Below are 19657 nucleotides of genomic sequence, written 5' to 3'. Positions count from 1 at the left end.
ATTTCCTGTTTGGAAACTGTACTGATTCCATGTGTTCTATGTTTTAATAGAAAAATTAGCGCCTGCTCGCCCGCTCAAATGTCTTTGATTAAGTTACTTCACACACTAGAATGACCTAGAGGCCTTTAAAAGATACTGACACCTGCAACCAGAGAGTTCATTTTAATTGGTCTGGGTTGTGCTCTGGGAATTCACGTTTTCAAAAGCTCCCCAAGAGCTTCTGACATGTGGTTGAGGTTGAGAACCACCGGGCTTGTGAGATGTTCTGGTTTTATCTGTTTAATATAGTCCAGGGCACACCACCATGTGCCCACTTAGAGAACCTTAGGCACAATTACTACTCACCACTCAGAACAACAAATGCCTTACCAAAGACAACTGATAGCTTAGCCAGTTTCTCCAACTCTTTTTTTTACTATGAGCTGCTCCCACAAAGAAAATCAATCACGAACAAAGACCCACTTTCTCTCACCGAGAGGCACTACTGCAGAGATCTGTGATTTGGGGTAGAAATGTTTTTTTGTTGTTTTTTTAATTTTTAGTTAACTTCTAACTGAAATGTAGTATTTGTTTCAATTTTAGATGCAGGCAACAAACTGCAGTCCTGTTAGCAATAGAAATTCCAGATGTTTTCATATCATGGTATAGCTATCTTGAAACGTCACTTATGCTCACTGCTGCTTTAAAGTCACAGTAGTCGTCAGACTTGCTGCTGGATCTGGCTATGTAATGTCCTCATTTTAAAATGTACATCTATCCCCATGTCACAAATTGGTCTGTTTAAAATGTTTCGGTAACGGTATTTTAAAATATTTGATTTCCTACGTATTAAATGTATGCATTTAAAATTATTCTGGGAAAGAGTTCACAGGCTTTCCACTGTTCAACCAGCTGTTGAATCCCAGTGGCCAGTGGCAGGGGCTCTGCAGAAGGCTTCCCAGTGGTGGTGGTTGATGCTGCACATTGAGCAAGCGACTCTTACCTGCGGGTCGGAGAGCCGGGAGAGGTCAGGGTACAAGTAGAACTTGATGCCCTCTGAGGCCCCGGGCAACGTGACCCCTCGTATCAGGAGGATCAGCAGCATGATGTAAGGGAATGTTGCGGTCACGTATACAACCTGGGCACAAGAGGAGAGGAGAGAATCAAGAAGAGGGTGAGAGCAATGGGCTTACTTCACTCAGCACAGCGTCCTCTGGGTGCATCCGTGTTGTCGCATGTTGCACCAGGACCCTGTCTCCCAAGGCTGACTAGCATTCCCCCCTGTGTATAGACCACACTTGCTTGATCCATTCATCTGCACAAGCCAGTCACAGAAGGACAAATACTGCATGACTCCACTCATGTGAGGTACCTAAAAGAGTCAAATTCACAGAATCAAAGAGTGGGATGGCAATTGTGGGGAACTGGGAGGGGTGAAATGGGGCATTACTAATGAAGAGGTGTAAAGTTTCAGTAGTGAGATGCATCAGCTCCAGAGACCTGCTGGACAGCATTGCCCCTACAGTCAACAACAATGCATTGGATACTTACAAATACGTTAAGAGAGCAGATCTCATGTTAAGTGTTCTTACCACAATAAATAAAATTAAAAAGGAAAAGGAAGCAGGGGTGATAGGAGTGGGCCACAGAGGGGGTAAAGGAAAGAAGGGCTTCCTGGTGCAGCAACAAGAAGTGACCCCTAACATGGTCTGTCCTCCTGCCTCATACCTCACCAAAGGTGAGGTCTTTCGGTGCTATCTACTGAGTGCCTGTGATGTGCTTGAGAGTGATGCTTGTTGAATTTTTTTGACCACAACACAGAAAGAAATATACATCACAATCCACCACACGTAGAGCTGAAAAGGAAGTTTCACAAAATAACACATGTGTGATACATGCTAATATTTTGTATCATATTCTTTTTTTTAATAAGCTGGTCATGATGTTCTAAATCCACTTCAGAATTCACTATTGGGTCAAAACTCATATTTTAAAAGCCACGGCTCTTACTGAAAGTTAAGTATTCATAGCTAAAGAGAGACTAGGATAGCACAGGATAGTATAGGCTAGACTAATGTACGATAGGATAGGATGGCATAGCATAGCATAGCATAGCATAGCATAGCATAGCATAGCATAGCATAGCATGGCATAGCATAACATAGGATAGCATAGCATAGGATAGCACAGCATAGGATAGTGCAGCATAGCATAGCATAGGACAACATAGAGTAGCATAGGATAACATAGCACAGGATAGGATAGCAGAGCAGAGCATAGCATATTATAGGATAGCATAGCATGGCATAGGATAGCATAGGCTAGGCTAGGCTAGGATAGCATGGCATAGGATAGGATAGGATAGGATAGGATAGGATAGGATAGGATAGGATAGGATAGGATAGGATAGGATGGGATAGGATAGGATGGGATAGGATAGAATAGGATAAAATAATGAAGGTGAGAAGAGGGGAGGGAAAGGAAGAAAAGGGCAGAAGACTTTGGGGGCAGTAAAAACCTAGGGCCTGCCTGGAACCATTTGGGCTTAGTCTATTTGGAGGCAGGTGATTGGACCCAATGAACCCGAGAGACCCTTTTAGCTAGTGGATTCTGGATAGGAATCAAGACAGTCAAAGACACAAACCTCCTCTGAGCTTCCTTGCACAAGAGCTGCCTAGAAGGAGGCATCAAGGCCCGCAGGGACTGTAGGAGTTCCTGTCCCAGGGGCTGCCTGTGGTGCCGGCCACACCCCTTAATTGAGGTCCCTGCAGGACTCAGTGTCCTGCCAGTTTTAACTTCTCTCTTTTGTCACATTCACTCCTCCAATCACTTGGTTCTGTCCTCTCAGTGGGGCCTGCCCTCTCCATCTGTTCAGATCAGCAACGTGTTGACATTTGGGGTCCAGGAACACTTGTGAGAATCTAAGGACCTTCCCTCCAAATGTGCTCAGATGCAGATATGCATGCAAGCTTTGGTTCAGAGACTCCCATTTCCCAGATATTAGAATCTATGCCCTGAGACTTCCAGCTTTCTAAGTCAGCCTCTCACTCCCGTTCAACCCAGGGTTTCTTTGACCAGTGCTTCAGTCCTCCACCCATTTGTTCATTCATATATTCCTTTACTCACTCAGCTCATCCACCTACTCACTTGCTCACCAAAACACTCTCATGCACCAAGCACTGAGCTAGGTCCTGGAAGGTAAAAATAAGACTGAATCACAGGAGGGAAATTTCTGCTTCAAGCAACTTCCAGTTGGTAGGAAAGAAAGACTTATAGACAGGAGGTCATGCCTTATGTCATCAGGGGAGCAAAAAGAATGGAAGAGCACAGAAAGAGTGAGTCCCTCACTGCAAGAGCAGTCCAGAAGGGCTTCTCCAAGGAGGTGTCAGCCCATAAAGGATGAGGAGGAATTCAGGACTTGGAAAATGGGGATGGAAGGAAGAAGGCAACAAGACATCCCCACTCCATGCCCGGCCCTTTATACGTGATAATAACAATGGCTGCATTTACTTAGCACTTCCACACACGAAGCATTCAACATGAATGAGTAGGCATGATTATCTTTTTACACATAACAAAGGTCAGAGAAGCTACTCATAACTTGCCCAGGATTGCCCAGTGAATGAATGGCAACCAGACATGGGGGTCACAGCAAGTCCTGCCTGACTCCAAGGTCACACATTCAACCACCAGGCTACCTATGTACACAACCTGCAACACTCATGACAGCCATGCAAACCCTGTGTTATTTTCACATTTTGATGTGACTACGCTTGCTGGTTATGCTATGTCCAGTCTATATTGGGTGGACTAAACCAGTGGGGAGTCATTAAGAGGGTCACTTACAACCTGGCCAAATGTACCCTCACTGTGCCCAGGCACCATGTACAGGAGACTGCTCCTCAATTACTACAGTGACACGGTTTATTAGGTGGCTGAGGATAATTTTGAAGCAATTCCATTGTTTAGAGTTCTGAATCGATGCTCTCAGAAAAGTCAAGTCATTCAGTTTGTAAGTGACAAAGCAGAGATTTTAAACACAGTCCTCAAAAATGGGAAATTAGAACCAGCAAAGATTGGTGACAGTGGGTCCTGTGGACACACCCTGAAAGGCTGGATTATTTTATTCAGAAAATGTCTCTATTCTACAATGATGGCAACCTCCCCAGCCCACTCATGGCCCCCGCACCACCAATTTCTACATCCCTGTTTCCAAATCAACCATCAGCTCAATTGACATGTCACATAATCAACACAATCTCTTGCTATCATATGTAATGTAATTCAGAAAAGGTGCAGGTCAAATATATTATAAAAGAGCAGAAATCAATATTAATATTAATAAAAATAAGAGGCCAGTAATCAATAAGGCTTGATGGTTTCTGCAGAGAGCTAAAAGTGCTATAAAATCTCCAGTTTCACTTAACTTTGCATGCAGCATCTATGATAGATCTTTGGCATTTCACATACATTCTTGATTCATTTCCTTCAAAATTACCACCCCCTCCCGAAGCCAATCAGCTTAAGTCTGTAAAACATCAGGGTGAGGCTAAAAACCCATCGCTTTCATTTAGTAGTTTCCACTTTTGCCTGTATTGTGTGGTAGAAGATTAATCATCCAGAATGTCCAAGAGCTGACCTGTTCCAGATACATAATATTTGGAACTCAGCTATCTTAATTCCCAATGCTCACAAAATTTAAGGAAAATAACATTACCGTGTAAAACATAAGAACAACTCAAAAATCATAAAAATTTGTGCTTCACCTGTGGGAGTACTTCGATGTGACTACACTTGCTGGTTATGCTATGTCCAGTCTATATTGGGTGGACCGAACCAGTGGGGTGTCATTAAGAGGGTCACTTACAACCTGGCCAAATGTACCCTCACTGTGCCCAGGCACCATGTACAGAAGACTGCTCCTCAATTACTACAGTGACATGGTTTATTAGGTGGCTGAGGATAATTTTGAAGCAATTCCATCGTTTAGAGTTCTGAATCGATGCTCCATGGGCTGGAGCAGGGTTTCCAAAGATAAGCAGGAATGGGAGAGGCTGGGTCAGGCAGGGAAGATGTGGAACTAGCCAAGGATGTAGAAATAGGCAGAGGGCATTGTCTGCCCCCTCGTATATCCAGGAACCTCCAGGTTGTCACTCAGGTGTGCTCAGAGTTAGCTTCACCTCTCTTCTCAGCTTCCCCCACATTTAATCAGTGATCAAGTCTTGCCAACTAGATATCCAACTACATTCTGAAGTTACACCCCCTTTTCACCCCCACTGCTGGTGCCATTCATCACCTTTCTTCTTGGTCACTGACAACCCATACTGTCCACACTGCAGCTGCAGTTACAAAAATAATAATCCTGTATGTGTCTTCCCTGTTCCTGAGTCTAACCTCAGCCTCGCATTCAAGGTTGTGGGATATGATGAAAGGGTTGGGTTTAGAGTTGGATAATGCTGGTTCAGTCTTGGCTCTGCCGGGGCTTGCCGTGTGACTTGGCCAGTCTCCACCCTTCCCCAGACTACCAGGTTCCCTGCTGTTGGGGAACGTGCCAGGCCTCTTAGGCCTCCTTGCATTTTCTCAGTCTCTCTTTGTCCACAGAGTCCATCCCCAGCTCCTTGGCCACCCAAGACGAGACGTTCGTCCTGTGTGTGTCTGAGTCCCCACAGGCAGAGGATTCCTCCAAGTCAGGGCCCTGCCCTCCAGTTGAGAACTCATTTTGTCCTCAAAGAAGCTGAGATCTGGAACTCTGAGGTTACAATGTCCCTTGGTTAAGAAAGAGTTTTCATTATTGTTTAATTCCCTTTTCACAGGTCAAGGCTTTCTGAATATAAAAGTTAGCACAATTGGTGGTAATTATACTGTATCCTGTTTTAATTGACGCTAATTGCTCATTTACATCCCAATTCTGGGATTGTGGGGTGGTTTTCCCCCTACTTCCAGGACACGGCCATTTATTTCAGAGCAAGGAGATTGTCTGATCATTTGGAATGCCACAAACATTGTAGAAGGGCCACCCCACCCTAAGTTTTCCAGGATAATGGAGTCAATTGGAAAGCCAAGTCTTGTTCAAAAGGCATCCAAAAAAGCAGAGTAGTGTGGGGCAAGAACCTAGGACCACAAAATCAGAAGATCCAATGTTCTAGGCAGCTGGGGCCAGTTCCACACCCTCTCTGGGCTGGCATTTACCATCTACAAAGAGGCAAGGATAGACTAATCCAAACTTCAATCAGTCATAGTATCTTCCCAGTATTTTTTTTTTTTTTGCCATATACACATATCACCTTTGTATTATTTATTTAATATTTTTTTAATTGTACTAATATTAATTAGCACATTCTTTAATATTAAACAAATATGCATAATGAGAAAACCGTGAATTACCACCATAAACAGAAAACTATGATCTCGTACTGCAAATGGAAAGTAACTACAAAAATAAATGTGATGAAAATAAAATGTGATTAAATTCTAGCCAAAGGCTCTGAGTCTGAGCTGTGTTCTGTCTTTGTTCAAAAGCAGGAGAAGCAAGTTCTAGAGAGGTGCTAAAGATAAACCAGCACCTCAGCGTACCTTTCACCTTAAGGGACATGAAAAGGGAAGAGCTGTCTCACTTCGTAATTGGATGCTCTGCAATCTGGGTTCATGGATTATCACTGAAATCATCCTGTGAACTACCAGCGGAAAGAGCTCTCTCTGGATTTGTGGGAAAGGACCAGATGGATGCTTTCTGAGGTCCTTCCCTGCTCTCTCAGTCAGCCACAAATGACTTGAGTCCACAGCCAGGACTCCTTGGAGCTATCCAGGGTCCTGACACGGATTTGGGTTGAACCTTCTGTGAACCTGCTACCCAGAGCCTTGGAAAATGCTGCTATTAACAGAACACCTACCGGGTGCCAGAAATATCTCATACAGTATCTCTAACTAATTTTCACACAACTTGAGTAGGTTCTTTCCACACTTTGCAGACAAAAATTCCTCTGAGCCTAGGCAGACAAAAATCTCTCCGAGCCTAGGGAGCTCTAGGTCACAGAGCTGGAAGTATTCAGAAGTCTGCTCTCTCCAGCACACACGCTGCACTCTGCCACACATGTGGCCAGGTGCTGCCATCTTGTCGTCTCCTCTGGCTGTCTTTAACCTCAAGTGTTCAGTTTGCCTGACATTTGGCAGCAACTCATAATCCATCGCCCACTCTCCCAGCCAGGGGGACACTGTGCAGTTCCACCCCTCCTCCACGTCCACTTCCAGTCAGTCTCGCCTCTGTCTCTCAGGTGCATCCCATATGGCTGGAAAGCATGGCACTGAATATCCAATCCCTAGACAATCACTCTTTTAAATATCAACTGATTTTTCTCCCCTTTGGTTTCTTAGAGACCACTACCTGCGTTCCCAGGAAAGAACACTAGAGCAGTCAACTAACAGTCTGGCATAACTCCCACAAAGACACTATTTATCTTTGGGAATAAAATGCTAAGAGAATGCATATCTAAAGAAGGAAGGCCACCCTGGACACATCTGGCCTCCTCACAATTTTTACCACTGTTGGAGGTGTTGTTCTAGAACATTCTAACAGAAATAGTAAATGTAGGGGAAAACTTTCTGTTTTAAGCAACCAAATTCTAAATAGGTAGAGTCATGTTTTCACAAGAAAACAGTGGCATTTCTTCAAGGGGTAATGGTATTTTAACAATGCAGTGGTATTTCCATGAAGAGTTAAAGTTATAATTTTTTGTACAAGTGTAAGCGGTGTATCATTAGCTGTGAAAATTAGCCTGTGTGTGGGGCCTAAAATAATCTAAGTAAACACTGACCCATGTGGGATCCACATTTCAGGGCACTATCCCTGGGCTGGGTTGAGGAGGAAGAGAAGAAAGGTATTGAGAGGCAGGACTGGAGCTGGGAACAGCCCAGCTGGCGGTCCCCATCCCACCACAGCACAAAGACCATGACTCTATTCTCCCTCTTCTGCAGTAACAAAACCCCTCATTTTTGAAAAGACCTATGGCTGCCCCGAATAAAGACATCTCCCAGCTTCCTTTGTAGATAGATATGGCCATCTATGTTTTGGCCAGCAAGATAGAAATGAAGGTGCCATGTACAGCTTCCAGGTCATGTCCTTAAAGGGAAGGGCTGTATCCCATCCTTCCTTTCTTGTCCTTCCCATGGGCTGAAATGAAAACAAAGTCTTGGGCCACCTTAAGCCATGTAAATGAGGGCAACACCCTAAGGAAAGCAAAGCAACAGAACAGAAGGAGTCTGGGTCCCTGAAACCAGCCAGCTCACACCCATACTGTTATGGGAGAGAGAAATAAACTATCCTATTTGTGCTCCTGTTCTCTGAGGCCTCCACTATAAGGATGGAAGCTAAATATCAAACCACCAATTGCCTCTGTGATCTTGGGTGGGTCCTGTTTCTGCCCTGAGTTTGTTGTTTTTCACCAAATGGAGGCACTAGCCCAAATGATCCACACTGTTTCCTTCTACTCAGACATGAAGAGAAGATTGTGAGGACAACCCAGGAGCTGAAGGTGGACCCTTAAGAGTGACCATCCTTCTACACCTGGAGTCAACCAGGAACAGCAATAAATGGAATCAGGAAGTCTTCAGAAAGTTTTGTCTGTGTAAAGAGCAGTTAGAACAGCTTTGCCAAAGATATCACTATGTCTTGGGAAGCCACAGTTTTTTGTTGTTGTTGTTGTTGTTGTTTTTGCTTTTGTTTTTGTTGTTGAGACAGAGTCTCACTCTGTCGCCAGGCTGGAGAACAATGGTGAGATCTTGGCTCACTGCAGCCTCCGCCTCCTGGGTTCAAGTGATTTCCTGCCTCAGCCTCCCGAGTAGCTGGGACTACAGGTGCTTGCTACCACACCCAGCTAATTTTTTGTATCTTTAGTAGAGACGGGGTTTCACCGTGTTAGCTAGGATGGTCTTGATCTCCTGACCTTGTGCTCTGCCCACCTCAGCCTCCCAAAGTGCCAGGATTACAGGCGTGAGCCACCGTGCCCGGCCACCACAGTTTTAGCTTTCTCTGCCACAGTTTAAAACGGGCCTGACGGGGTGGCCAGATTTGGCATAGGCCCCATCACCAAGCACAAGCATGGGCTTGGCGGTCCATGAGACCTTCCTAAGCTTCCATCTTCCTTCTGTGTGAAATGAGGATAATGCCTATTTCAAATGATGTCATGAGGATTGGTTAGAGATCACTCTGCAAAGCATCTGACATGAAGACTGCTCAATAATTAGAAAGCTTGTGGCTGCCTTCACTCACCATCACTGTGCAATAAGCAATGTCTGTCCAACCCAGTGAGCGAGTGGCCTTGGCTGGCAGAGAACAACATATCTGGGGGTTCAAGACTACAGACAAAGAGGCAGGAATCAGCTCTGTCTCAGCTGTGAAGGGCACTGGGAAATGGCTCTTGATAATCCTTGTGGATCTTCTCCCTGATAGATGGGGGTGGCAGTGGAAGGCTGGTGTTAAGAGGTGATAATTCATTGGCTGGGAAAATCTGAGTGAATAGAACCCAGAGACAAGAAAGACCTCAGGACAGAGGAGAAGCATACACAGCTGTTTGGAGGAGCTGCAGCAGCCAGACTCAAATGAAGGACAGAGGGAATCAGCCAGAGTGGCCACTATGGATGAGAATCCTCTCTGAAGTCCTAACTGTGGCAGCTGATGGGCCAGGGTGCAGACAGTGCCTAGAAGGAAGGGAAAAAATTATATCTGGATGAAACCAAATAAGATCATACTCCAATTTAAAATGATAGAACGCACTCAAAGCTGAGTTGAAGGGAAGCAGGGGACCCAACTGCACCACCACAGATACACATAACAGGGAGGAAGCCTGCCCTGTAAAGAGGGATGCCAGGCTTTCAGGAGCAGCCAAGGTCAACAAACATCTCCAACCTTTCGGATGCACCAGGAACCTGGTGAGGAAGGAGCTTGGGGGCTCTCCATTGAGGGGCACATGGTTGCTGGGGGCTCATGCACAGTTGTGGGGGGAAAGTGGCTGAGACTTCTCAGATACTGACAGGAAAACGCCCCTCCCAGCCCTGAGAGGTCACAAGGGAGGGGCGTTTCCCTGTCAGGCATCATCGGGGCTGGGGTAAGAAACCAAACAGCTAGGAGCTTAGGGAATAGTGTCACTCTTTCTTCTCACCGATGGTTGGGAACATAAAGATCACCTACACCCATGGCTCATTCCAGCCCTGAGAGTCCAAGACTCTATTATTTGGTAATGAGAGATATCCTAGTTGGACACAGAGGGCTCAAGAGGAAAAAATGCTTCACTTGGGAGAAATGGAAGATCAGAAGATAGCTAATAATAATAGGACTGACATTTATCGTTTGCTTGATGTGCCTTATTCTTACATTACCCAATTCTAGAAGACAGAAAATATCATTCCCATTTCACAGAGATGGACACTGAAGCACCCAGAAGTTGAGCATTTGACCTGTGGTTACAAAGCTAGATAAAGGCAGGATTCAAACTCAGAGCCACTCAGCTCTGAAGCCCTGAATGGACCCCTCGGGAGTTCAAGTTCCCCTATGAGCCAACTATGTTCATCTCACACCATGTCCTCTTGTGTCCCCTGAACAAACCCTGCACTTCCCTGCCTGCAAACCTTTGCTTTCGTGTCACCCTTCACCTGAGTGGGACAGTGGAGGTGAGAAAGGAAGGTCCTTTCCTCTTCTCTACCTATGAAAATATTGCTGACCTTCAAGACCAGTTCAATGACCATGTCTTCCAGGACTCAGTCAGAGGCCATCCAGGCAGAACAAAACACTCCTGTCACAGCCTACAACACACTGAGCAATGTGGCATACAGATATAGGGAGCCATCTTGGCTTCAGAAAATCAAAGTTCACATCCAGCCTCTGGCACTCTGTATGCATGTGGCTGACTTTTGGCAAGCTATTATCTTTCTAGGTCTTGATATTCTCTTCTGTAAAGTGGGGATAGCAATGAAGCAGATGAATTCAATCCCTTTAAGCCTCAGGCTCTTAATCTGTGAATCATAGACCATAGTTCCCACCTCTCATGGTAGGTGTGAGGATTAAATGAGCCTATGTCTACACAGCACCAGGTACAGTGACCTGACACATCAGCCCTCGGGAGACAGTAGCTCCCCTTCCTCCTTCTACTTAGCCCTTATTTCATTCTGCCTTGTAACACGGGCAGCTGTTCACAGACCTGGCTCTCTCTTTACTTGGTATCTACTCAAAGGCAAGGGCTTTTTTCATCTCTACAGGCTCTGAAACACTTCCTGAGAAGACCTACATAGACTGTAAATAGTTGATGAATGAATAAATTCAGACCTCAATAACATGGTAAGAACAAAGAGAACATAACAGGACATAACCCCATATGTCTGCAATAGGCTCTGGTGTGAACAGTCCATGTTCGCATTTCAGCCTCTCCATCTGAGAGCAAAACACTCGCAGTTGAATTCCGTTCATATCCATCCACAGAGCCCACAGTGTGCCAGGCCCTGTGCTGGATTCTGAGAGCATGCTGATGAATGACCTGGGTCCCTGCCCTCAAGGGTGTGTGAGCTAACCCTAGCACAGATGTATATGACTGACAGTTCACAGGATGACAGCAGAGGGCCTCAGGCACATGCACAGTGGTGTGAGCAGGTTGGGTGGCAGTGGTGTGCCAGAGATCTCCACCTGGAGCTGAACTCTGAAGGGGGAACAGCATGTTCCCATTGCTCTAGAGTCCTGATCTGGAATGTGCTACATGAAGAAAGTCCTTAAAGCAAGAAGAACCCAGGACACAAAGCAGGCAGAATTCTTCAAGCTGGGAAAAATCACCTCCAAGGAAAGACATGAGTCCTGTATGCAACGGTGACAAGATACTTAAATAGCAACCATGCTCATTAAGAAGGCTGAGCCCAATTTAAATCCCTGTCCACAGGATATCTAAAATTCACTGGACGAGGCAGTCTAGTGTTTAAGCCTATTTCATGGTGAATTAAGGTTAGCGAGGGAGTCAGTGCTATTGATTTTTACACAGCTCTACCATAAAGACCATGAAAAGAAAACAAACCCAAAATGAAAACAAGCCCGAGCAACATAAACATTCCACACAGTGCCCAGCCAAGCTTACACTGGTATTAGGAGCTATTATTTACTGCCTGGAAAACATACGAGGAACCTTGGCTAATAATGATTTAAATCCCGTCCATCTCTCTTAGACTAGAAGGCTGGTGTCACCGTGGCGACCAAGGTGGGCGCGGTGGCTCAAGCCTGTAATCCCAGCACTTTGGGAGGCCGAGACGGGCGGATCACAAGGTCAGGAGATCAAGACCATCCTGGCTAACACGGCGAAACCCCGTCTCTACTAAAAACACAAAAAATTAGCCGGGCGAGGTGGCGGCGCCTGTGGTCCCAGCTACTCGGGAGGCTGAGGCAGGAGAATGGCGGGAACCCGGGAGGCGGAGCTTGCAGTGAGCTGAGATCTGGCCACTGCACTCCAGCCTGGGCGACAGAGCGAGACTCCGTCTCAAAAAAAAAAAAAAAAAAAAAAAAAAAAAAAAAAAAAAGCACACGTTCCCCAGGCAAGGATGTACCAGTGGCGGGACACTGCCAGACGACAAGCACCACCCCATGTCCTCTCACTCCCTTAAAAACACATGATGGAGTTGTAGAGAGGAGGGATCCGATATTCAGGGGCTGCATTTGGAGCCAGAAAGAGCAAGGTGCTGCCTTGTTCCTACAAGCATCTCCTGTTCTGAAAGGCAGACTCTCCTCCCATCCATCCAATTGACCAAGGACTCTGGGTTCTCCTGGGTCCTTCCTCAGGGATCCCGAACAACACGGATCCCTCCCAGCTCACCCATGCTGGTTGCAACATGCTCCTTTCAAAACTGCTTCACTTCTTGGAAGAAGAATCAATGCTCGCCTCTTGTTCTCACCTCATTTGAAGACACTCTATCCTCTTTCTTTCACTTCTCACTTGGCAGCCATCCCACAGGACACCAGGGCCCCCCAGGGACTATTACAATCGTCCAACCTAATGACTTCTTCATGCTTGCTCGTCTCCTATCTTTGCAGCTTTAAAACTTTCCTTCATTGGACTTTTCTAGTTTTCTGCTTCCTTTCTCCATGATTTTCTTAAGTCTCTTTCACAGATTCATTACTTCGTGCTTTTTTTATTTGTTTGTTTTTGTTTTTGAGACAGACTCTCACTTTATCGCCCAGGCTAGAGTGCAGTGGTGCAGTCATTGCTTGCTACAGCCTTGACTTCCTGGGCTCAAGTGATCCTCCCACCTCAGCCTCCAAAGTAGCTAGGACTACAGGTGTTCACCACCATGCCCAGCTAATTTTTTAAATTATTTGTAGACATGGGGTCTCGCTATGTTGCCCAGACTGGTCTTGAACTCCTGGGCTCAAGCAAGCCTCCTACCTTGGCCTCCCAAAATGTTGAGATTACAGGCCGTGCCCGGCCTCTTCATGCATTCTTTCAATCAATGAATCAAATAACCAATCAATCAATCAACTTCAATTAGCATCTGTTATCTGCCAGCTACTGTGTTAGGCACAGGAGCAAGTCCTGCCTCACAGGTAGCTCTCAAAGGAAGCTGCTCTCTACAGATTTCCAAACTGTTTCCCAGAAGTGGGGCCTCATCCAGATCCTATTCTCCACTCTCCTGGGTTTTCTTTCCTATTCCTATGGGTTTAGGAGCCACCAATGTACTGATGCTCTTTAATCCTCCTCATGCAGTGGTATCTCTTGAATGTAAGCACATATTTTCAACTCTCTTATGTATATGTCTACCTGGATTTCCTATGAAGACCTACAATTTCTATGAAGACCTACAAAGTTGAGTAGTGGATACTCAACACCAAAATTATCACTGTCTCCCCCAAATCTGTTCCTCCTTTTGTGTCCCCCTTTTAGATAATGGTGTCATCCAAGCTACAACCTCCATGTGTCTTCTTTGATTTCAGCCTCCCTGCTTCCCGCTCTTCAAGGATAAATCTTTTGACAGGGAGGAATGCATAGTCTGACTCCACTTCCCAGAAGTTCCAGCACTCCATGGAAGGTGCTCTTACCCAGTATGGCCAGTTCCAATGGACGTGCCCAGCCCAGCACACGTCTTACAACCCTCGCCCTCCTTCTCCCACCTTGAAGCCTCATTAGCGTGGATTTTCCCTTCTTCTCAGGGAACTCTTCAACTTTCTCTTCCTCTCAGCCCCTTACATGTTGGTGCTCCCCAAGTCCCATCTTCACTCTTGTGCTCTTCTCTCTTGCATTCTCTTCCTGGCTATCCCACTTGTTCCCAGAGCTCCAATTCCATCAATTCTAAGATAAATGTTTTAAAAATGGTTCACCTTATTATCTCTGAAATCAGGATGGTTCCCAAGTGGCAGCTGCAATGTAGTTTCCACTGCCAGAATGGAAGGGACCAAGGACATAGCTGTTCCTATTGTCATCACTATAGCTGAGCTAAGGGCTTTGTTGGATAAAATATTTTAAATTAATTTAGTCAATTACTGTGTGAGATTTAGAATGTCTTTTAAAAAGATTACACTATGTCTCTGCAGAAAGGCACAGAAATAGGGATAAATTTTGATACTGTAAAGAAAATAGAAATCATTGGTGAAATGATCACACTTCCATATTTTCTTGCAAAGAAACAACCAATTATTTTGTGGATCCAAGAAAAGAAGATATCCCCAAGTAAATGAAGCTATGTTACATTCTGTTACTACAATACATACAAACTGATTGCCAAAAAATACCCCAGAAAACACACCTGAGAAGAAGAATCTGCCAATTCCTTTGGAAGAAACTTCAAAGCAACAAGAGAGTCTGGTATGACTATTCTATGTGTCACACAGGAATAATGTTAAAGCAATGGATAGTAGATTAATTGGGAGTGTTTTTACTTCTGGTAAATGTTCTTAATTGAAAGCATTATGTACCTTCTGGTACATAAAATAATGACGTAACTTAGGTTAGACAAAATATGGCATATTAGAGGTTTCTTATTTTGGGAAGACACAGGTCCCTTCAAAAACACGATGGTATCTACAGACCCTCACCCTAGAAAAATGTACATATCACACAATCTCAGAATTTTTATACAATTCCAAGGGGTTCATGGACACGTTGAAACATCCACGGGCTCCAGGTAAAGAAATCCTAACATATATGCTAACAATTCCACTCCACATGAGCTCAGACATACCTGTCTGCTACCCAAACATCTCTACCTGCAGAGTCACAGACATTGCAGACTTAATGGGTCCCCAAAGAATGGTCTCCCTCAACTCCAGCCAAAACTCGGCCTGCTACCATATTTCTCCATTTCACCTACCAGCACCACTGAGCACTGGGCACTCAAGCCAGAAAGCCAGGCTTCATCTGGGGCTGCTGTGTCTCCTTTACCCTCTACATTGGGTCACAGAGGGCTGACTCATACTCTTGCATATTTCACAAATACTTACTCTTCTCTCCACCTCAAAGTTGTCACTATCTCCTACCCAAACTACTGAATGGCTTGTGTTCTGGTCTCAGCCCCTCCTATTCATTCCACATGCCACATTTTATGGTGGTCTTTTTATAAAGCTTGGTCATAGCATCCCCTGGTTTTAAGCCTTCTGGTGCCTCTGCATTGCTCTCCATTTCTTACCAGGCTTGTCTACAAGCCCTTCATAAGCTGATCTCTACCTACCAATCGAGCCTGCTTCTCTTCATACACCCTCAAGGGCTGCCCATTCTGGGGATAAAGAACTTGTTCCATTCCTTTCCAGAGCCATGTTCTCTCTCTCTCTCTGGACAATCCCATATGCTGCACAGGACCAAGTCTTAGATATTTGCCTTTATATCTCCTTGACTTACCAGAATACCTAAAAACCAGTAGGTGTTTAATAAGTGTATGTTGAATTAATTTGAAGGCACATAGCTCTGTAAAACAATAACACAGTATTAAATGCCATAGTGAGATAGAGAAACAGAGTGGGTTCCAGTCCCAGCTCTGTGACCTTGAGCAGGTTACTGTACCTCGCTAAGTCTCAGTGTGCCCACCTACAAAGTGGAAACAAAAATAACTACTTCAAAGAATTATTGTGAAGATTAAATGACATAACGTAAGTTAGTGGTCACAACAAGAGCAGTACATCCTCTAAGGGTCAACCTGGAGACATGTAGAGGCATTTTGAGTCATCATAAAGATAGAGGTGATGCATTTGATGGCCAATAACTAGAGATGTTGAGAATCCTACAGTGTGTGGGGCCATCCTCACACAGCAAAAAACTCTCCTGCTTCTCAAGATTTCCGCATGTGCCACTTCCTGTGGGGTGGGGAGGAGCTGTTTATAATTATTCGAGTGAGAAGCTAACTCTGTTTTACATATATCCTCGAAGTTTTTTTTTAACCTCATTTTAATATAGACTGAATTTTCCAGAAATGCAATTACCATGTAAAGTGAGGAAAGGCTGTCTCTTTAACTCAGTACTTTACCAAGCATTGTTCATCATTTCAGAAAATCATGTCACTAATGGCTGTACTGTCCACGGAATGTGAGTGATTGACACAACCACCATTGTATTAGTCACTATTTCAGCTATTGCATTCATGGTGATTCTATAATAACATATGTGACTAGTTCTTTTTTAAAGATGTAAAAAACATGGAGAAAAAGTATGGACAATATTCAGTGGTGCATCGGCTCTCTTGTCTCACATCCATATGTATTTCTTACAAGCTGGTGCCAGCACCTGACTACTTCATTATGTTTTCTTGTGTGTTCGAGCATTTACATATTGAAATACATGCTGTTTTATTTATAATTTGCTCTCTTTTTGCTTTTCCTTTATAATATAGCTAGGGCATCATATCAATTTTCTTGAACGTAACTGTGCAGATTATTTATGAGTTGCATTTCAGGGTGACAAAAGCCATGTTACAAAATCCTTGTCACAAACAAGGGGTGCAGGGTCTGTGAGTGGCTTGTAAAAGCCCTGGCACCAAGGCTGGCATACAGTAAGCATTTGTTTCCTGGGTGTTGGTACTATTATTATCAATATACTGAGCCGATCACAATTATGACACAACTTAATTGTGATTCAGGATAAGGCTCTTGTCTGGCTTCAGCCGAGTGAATTATTGTCTGCTCCAATGTTCTCACTGGGGGTTCTAGTTCATTACACATCAGGGGTTGTCAAACAGGAAGGAAGACAGCTGCTACCCAGCATAGAGCACACTGTGAAACCTGTTGGTGCCACCTCCACTTTCCCAAAATACACCCCCTACTCAGGAACATCAATGGCTCCCCGCTGCCCATGGGACCTTCCTCTGATAATTGTGCTTCCTCTACTCTGAAGTCTGGCCCAGCCTATGGCTTCCCAACCTCTATAGCCATCCTTGGCTCTACCTTTCCACAACCCTCCTCCAATGTGAGGTCCAGTTCTAGCCCCTCCCCTTGCTCAAAGTGATGCTGAAATCACACCTCTTCCAGGAGGTCTTTCCAGACCACCCCGGGCCACTATAACCTCCTTATCCAAACTCGGTACCAACACAGACTGTGCCAGGATTTGATAATACTTACTCCAGAATCATGCTGATTATCTTCAGTTGAGTGAATCCAATCTTACTTCCCCCACTAAATCGAGAGCACTTTGATGTTGGAGCATGGATTTGTAAAAACTACAAGCAATAATGATGAGACTTACATCGGGGTGTTGCCTGCATACGAGCATGGGGGAGCATTTCTACACATCGCCTCACTTGAGCCTTATAACAACCCGTGAGGTGGGGGGCTCTCAGTGCCCCCGGTAAAGCTGAGGAAACAGCTCAGAAGAAAAGAAGGCCTGTGCCCAAGGTCACCGGGGAGGCAGAGCAACCATTCAGACCTGGGCCTGCCTGGTTCCAGAGGTGGTGGAGCCCATGGGCTCTGCTCTCTTCCACTCATTCATTTTCAAATTACCCAGCCCACCACAGGTACCCGGCACATCATAAGCGCTTGTCCTGGTGGGTGGGAGGGAGAGCCAATGCTTGTTGAGGACTCTGTGGGTACCAGGGAGAAAAGCACCGGTTTTAGGGTCCACCTTGGTAGACCTGGGTTTAAATCCTGACTCCTCCACCAGCTGTGGGACCCTGTGCACATCACTTACCTCTCTGGGCCTCAATATCTTCATTTGTAAAGTGGATTTGCCAACACTCGCCTGACAGCCTATTGTGAAGGTTAAGTTAAATCATGAAAGTAGAGGGCCCAGGACAAAGTCCAGCAGTGCTCTGCAAATGATGTGCCTCAGCTCAGCGGGAAGGACCTGGGACTGTCTGACTCCACTGCTTTCGGGACTCTCTCTTCCCATCATTTCCCTGCTTCCTTCTCAACCTGCAGTCTCCCTCCATTTGCTCCTGGTTATCAGACAAGGGTCTCGCACCTAGAGCTGCACTCTCAGAACCACACACAATTTCTATCAATCCTTTCTCGATTGTCACTCCTTTTCCCCAAGACAAGTTTTCCCTCTGCTCTTCCCTTAGCCTCCGCTGGGGGTGAGGGAGAAGAGCAATTGGTTGAGTGACTGCCAGGAAATGCTAGCATTTTCACTCCAATCAATCAAATGGGTGCTAGCACATGACAGGCATCACAGACTTGCTGGCTGATGGAATCAATCAACAAGTGACCACTCATAGCACATCCCATGTGGCTCACACTAGGAATAAAAAAATACATGCTCTTAGAGTCCCTGGCATGCAATGGGCTCCCAATCAACATAGGCAGAGGAAGGAAAACCGAAGAGAGGAAAGAGGGAAAAGGGAAGGAGGTAAGCTTTCTGGTCATTGTACACATGGTTTCTTTTCCCTAGAATCCCCTACTTCTCCTGCTTCTGGGAAATTAACAACTATCCACATTTCACACCTCAGCTTAACACCACTGGCTCCCCAGGGTCATATTTATCTTTACCACAGGGAGATTCTGTAACTGTCTGTTTACTAGTCTGACTCGCACTCCAGCCTGTAATCTTGTTTAGAGTTGGTATCTGCAGTGCCTGGCACAGGACATGGTACACAGGACAGGCTTAGTAAATATTTGTCTCATGGAGTAAGAAATCTCCCTGGACCCACAAGCTTGACAGAGACACAAGAGGCAAACTTAGAGATGCTCAGCTGGATGCTGCTGCTGCTAAGAGCTATGGCAGGAGTGAGGAGATGGCTGAGAAGGATGAGGGTAGGAGAAGTCAGGGAAGGCTTCCTGCAGGAGCAGAAGACAGCAGGGTGTGGCAGAAACAAAAGAGATGAAGAAGTGAGGGATGGAGAATCTAGGTCTGTGCAGCGTTCTAGAGGTAGAAAGTTGCTCTGGATTCATTATCATAGTCCTGCCACTAAAAATTGACTTCAGCCCATTACTTAAACGTTTAGAGCCTCAGTTTTTCACATCTGCAAAATGGGGTGATTAGTATCTACTCCACAGGGTGCTTGTATCAACGGGAGATATTTTACTTAGCTAATTGTCACTTGTGTGTTCTCAAGCATATCACAGCCTCATTAGTAAAGTTAGAGGACTGAATTTGCTGATTAGCCCTCTGTCTATCCATCCACATAGCTATTCACTGCGCCCCTACCCATCTCCCTATTCCCCACGTATCTACCCACCCGCCTACTCACTCACCCACCCACCCATCCATCTACTCACCCACCCATCCATCTACTTACCCACCCGTTC

General features: G+C 45.3%; 1 protein-coding gene across 1 annotated transcript in view; it reads right to left on the bottom strand.

The window, feature by feature from the left end:
- SLC6A11 (solute carrier family 6 member 11) overlaps window positions 1-19657 on the bottom strand; it is a 122368-nt gene that overhangs the window by 64355 nt on the left and 38356 nt on the right. Inside the window, exon 6 of the mRNA XM_050781470.1 lies at window positions 983-1117. Within this exon, the coding sequence (XP_050637427.1) occupies window positions 983-1117 (135 nt within the window). The remainder of the gene's footprint in view (window positions 1-982; window positions 1118-19657) is intronic.

The sequence above is a fragment of the Macaca thibetana genome, chromosome 2 (genome assembly GCF_024542745.1).
Source record: "Macaca thibetana thibetana isolate TM-01 chromosome 2, ASM2454274v1, whole genome shotgun sequence".
In the NCBI taxonomy this organism is placed as follows: Eukaryota; Metazoa; Chordata; class Mammalia; order Primates; family Cercopithecidae; genus Macaca; species Macaca thibetana.
This window is presented reverse-complemented; position numbering and strand designations above follow the sequence as displayed.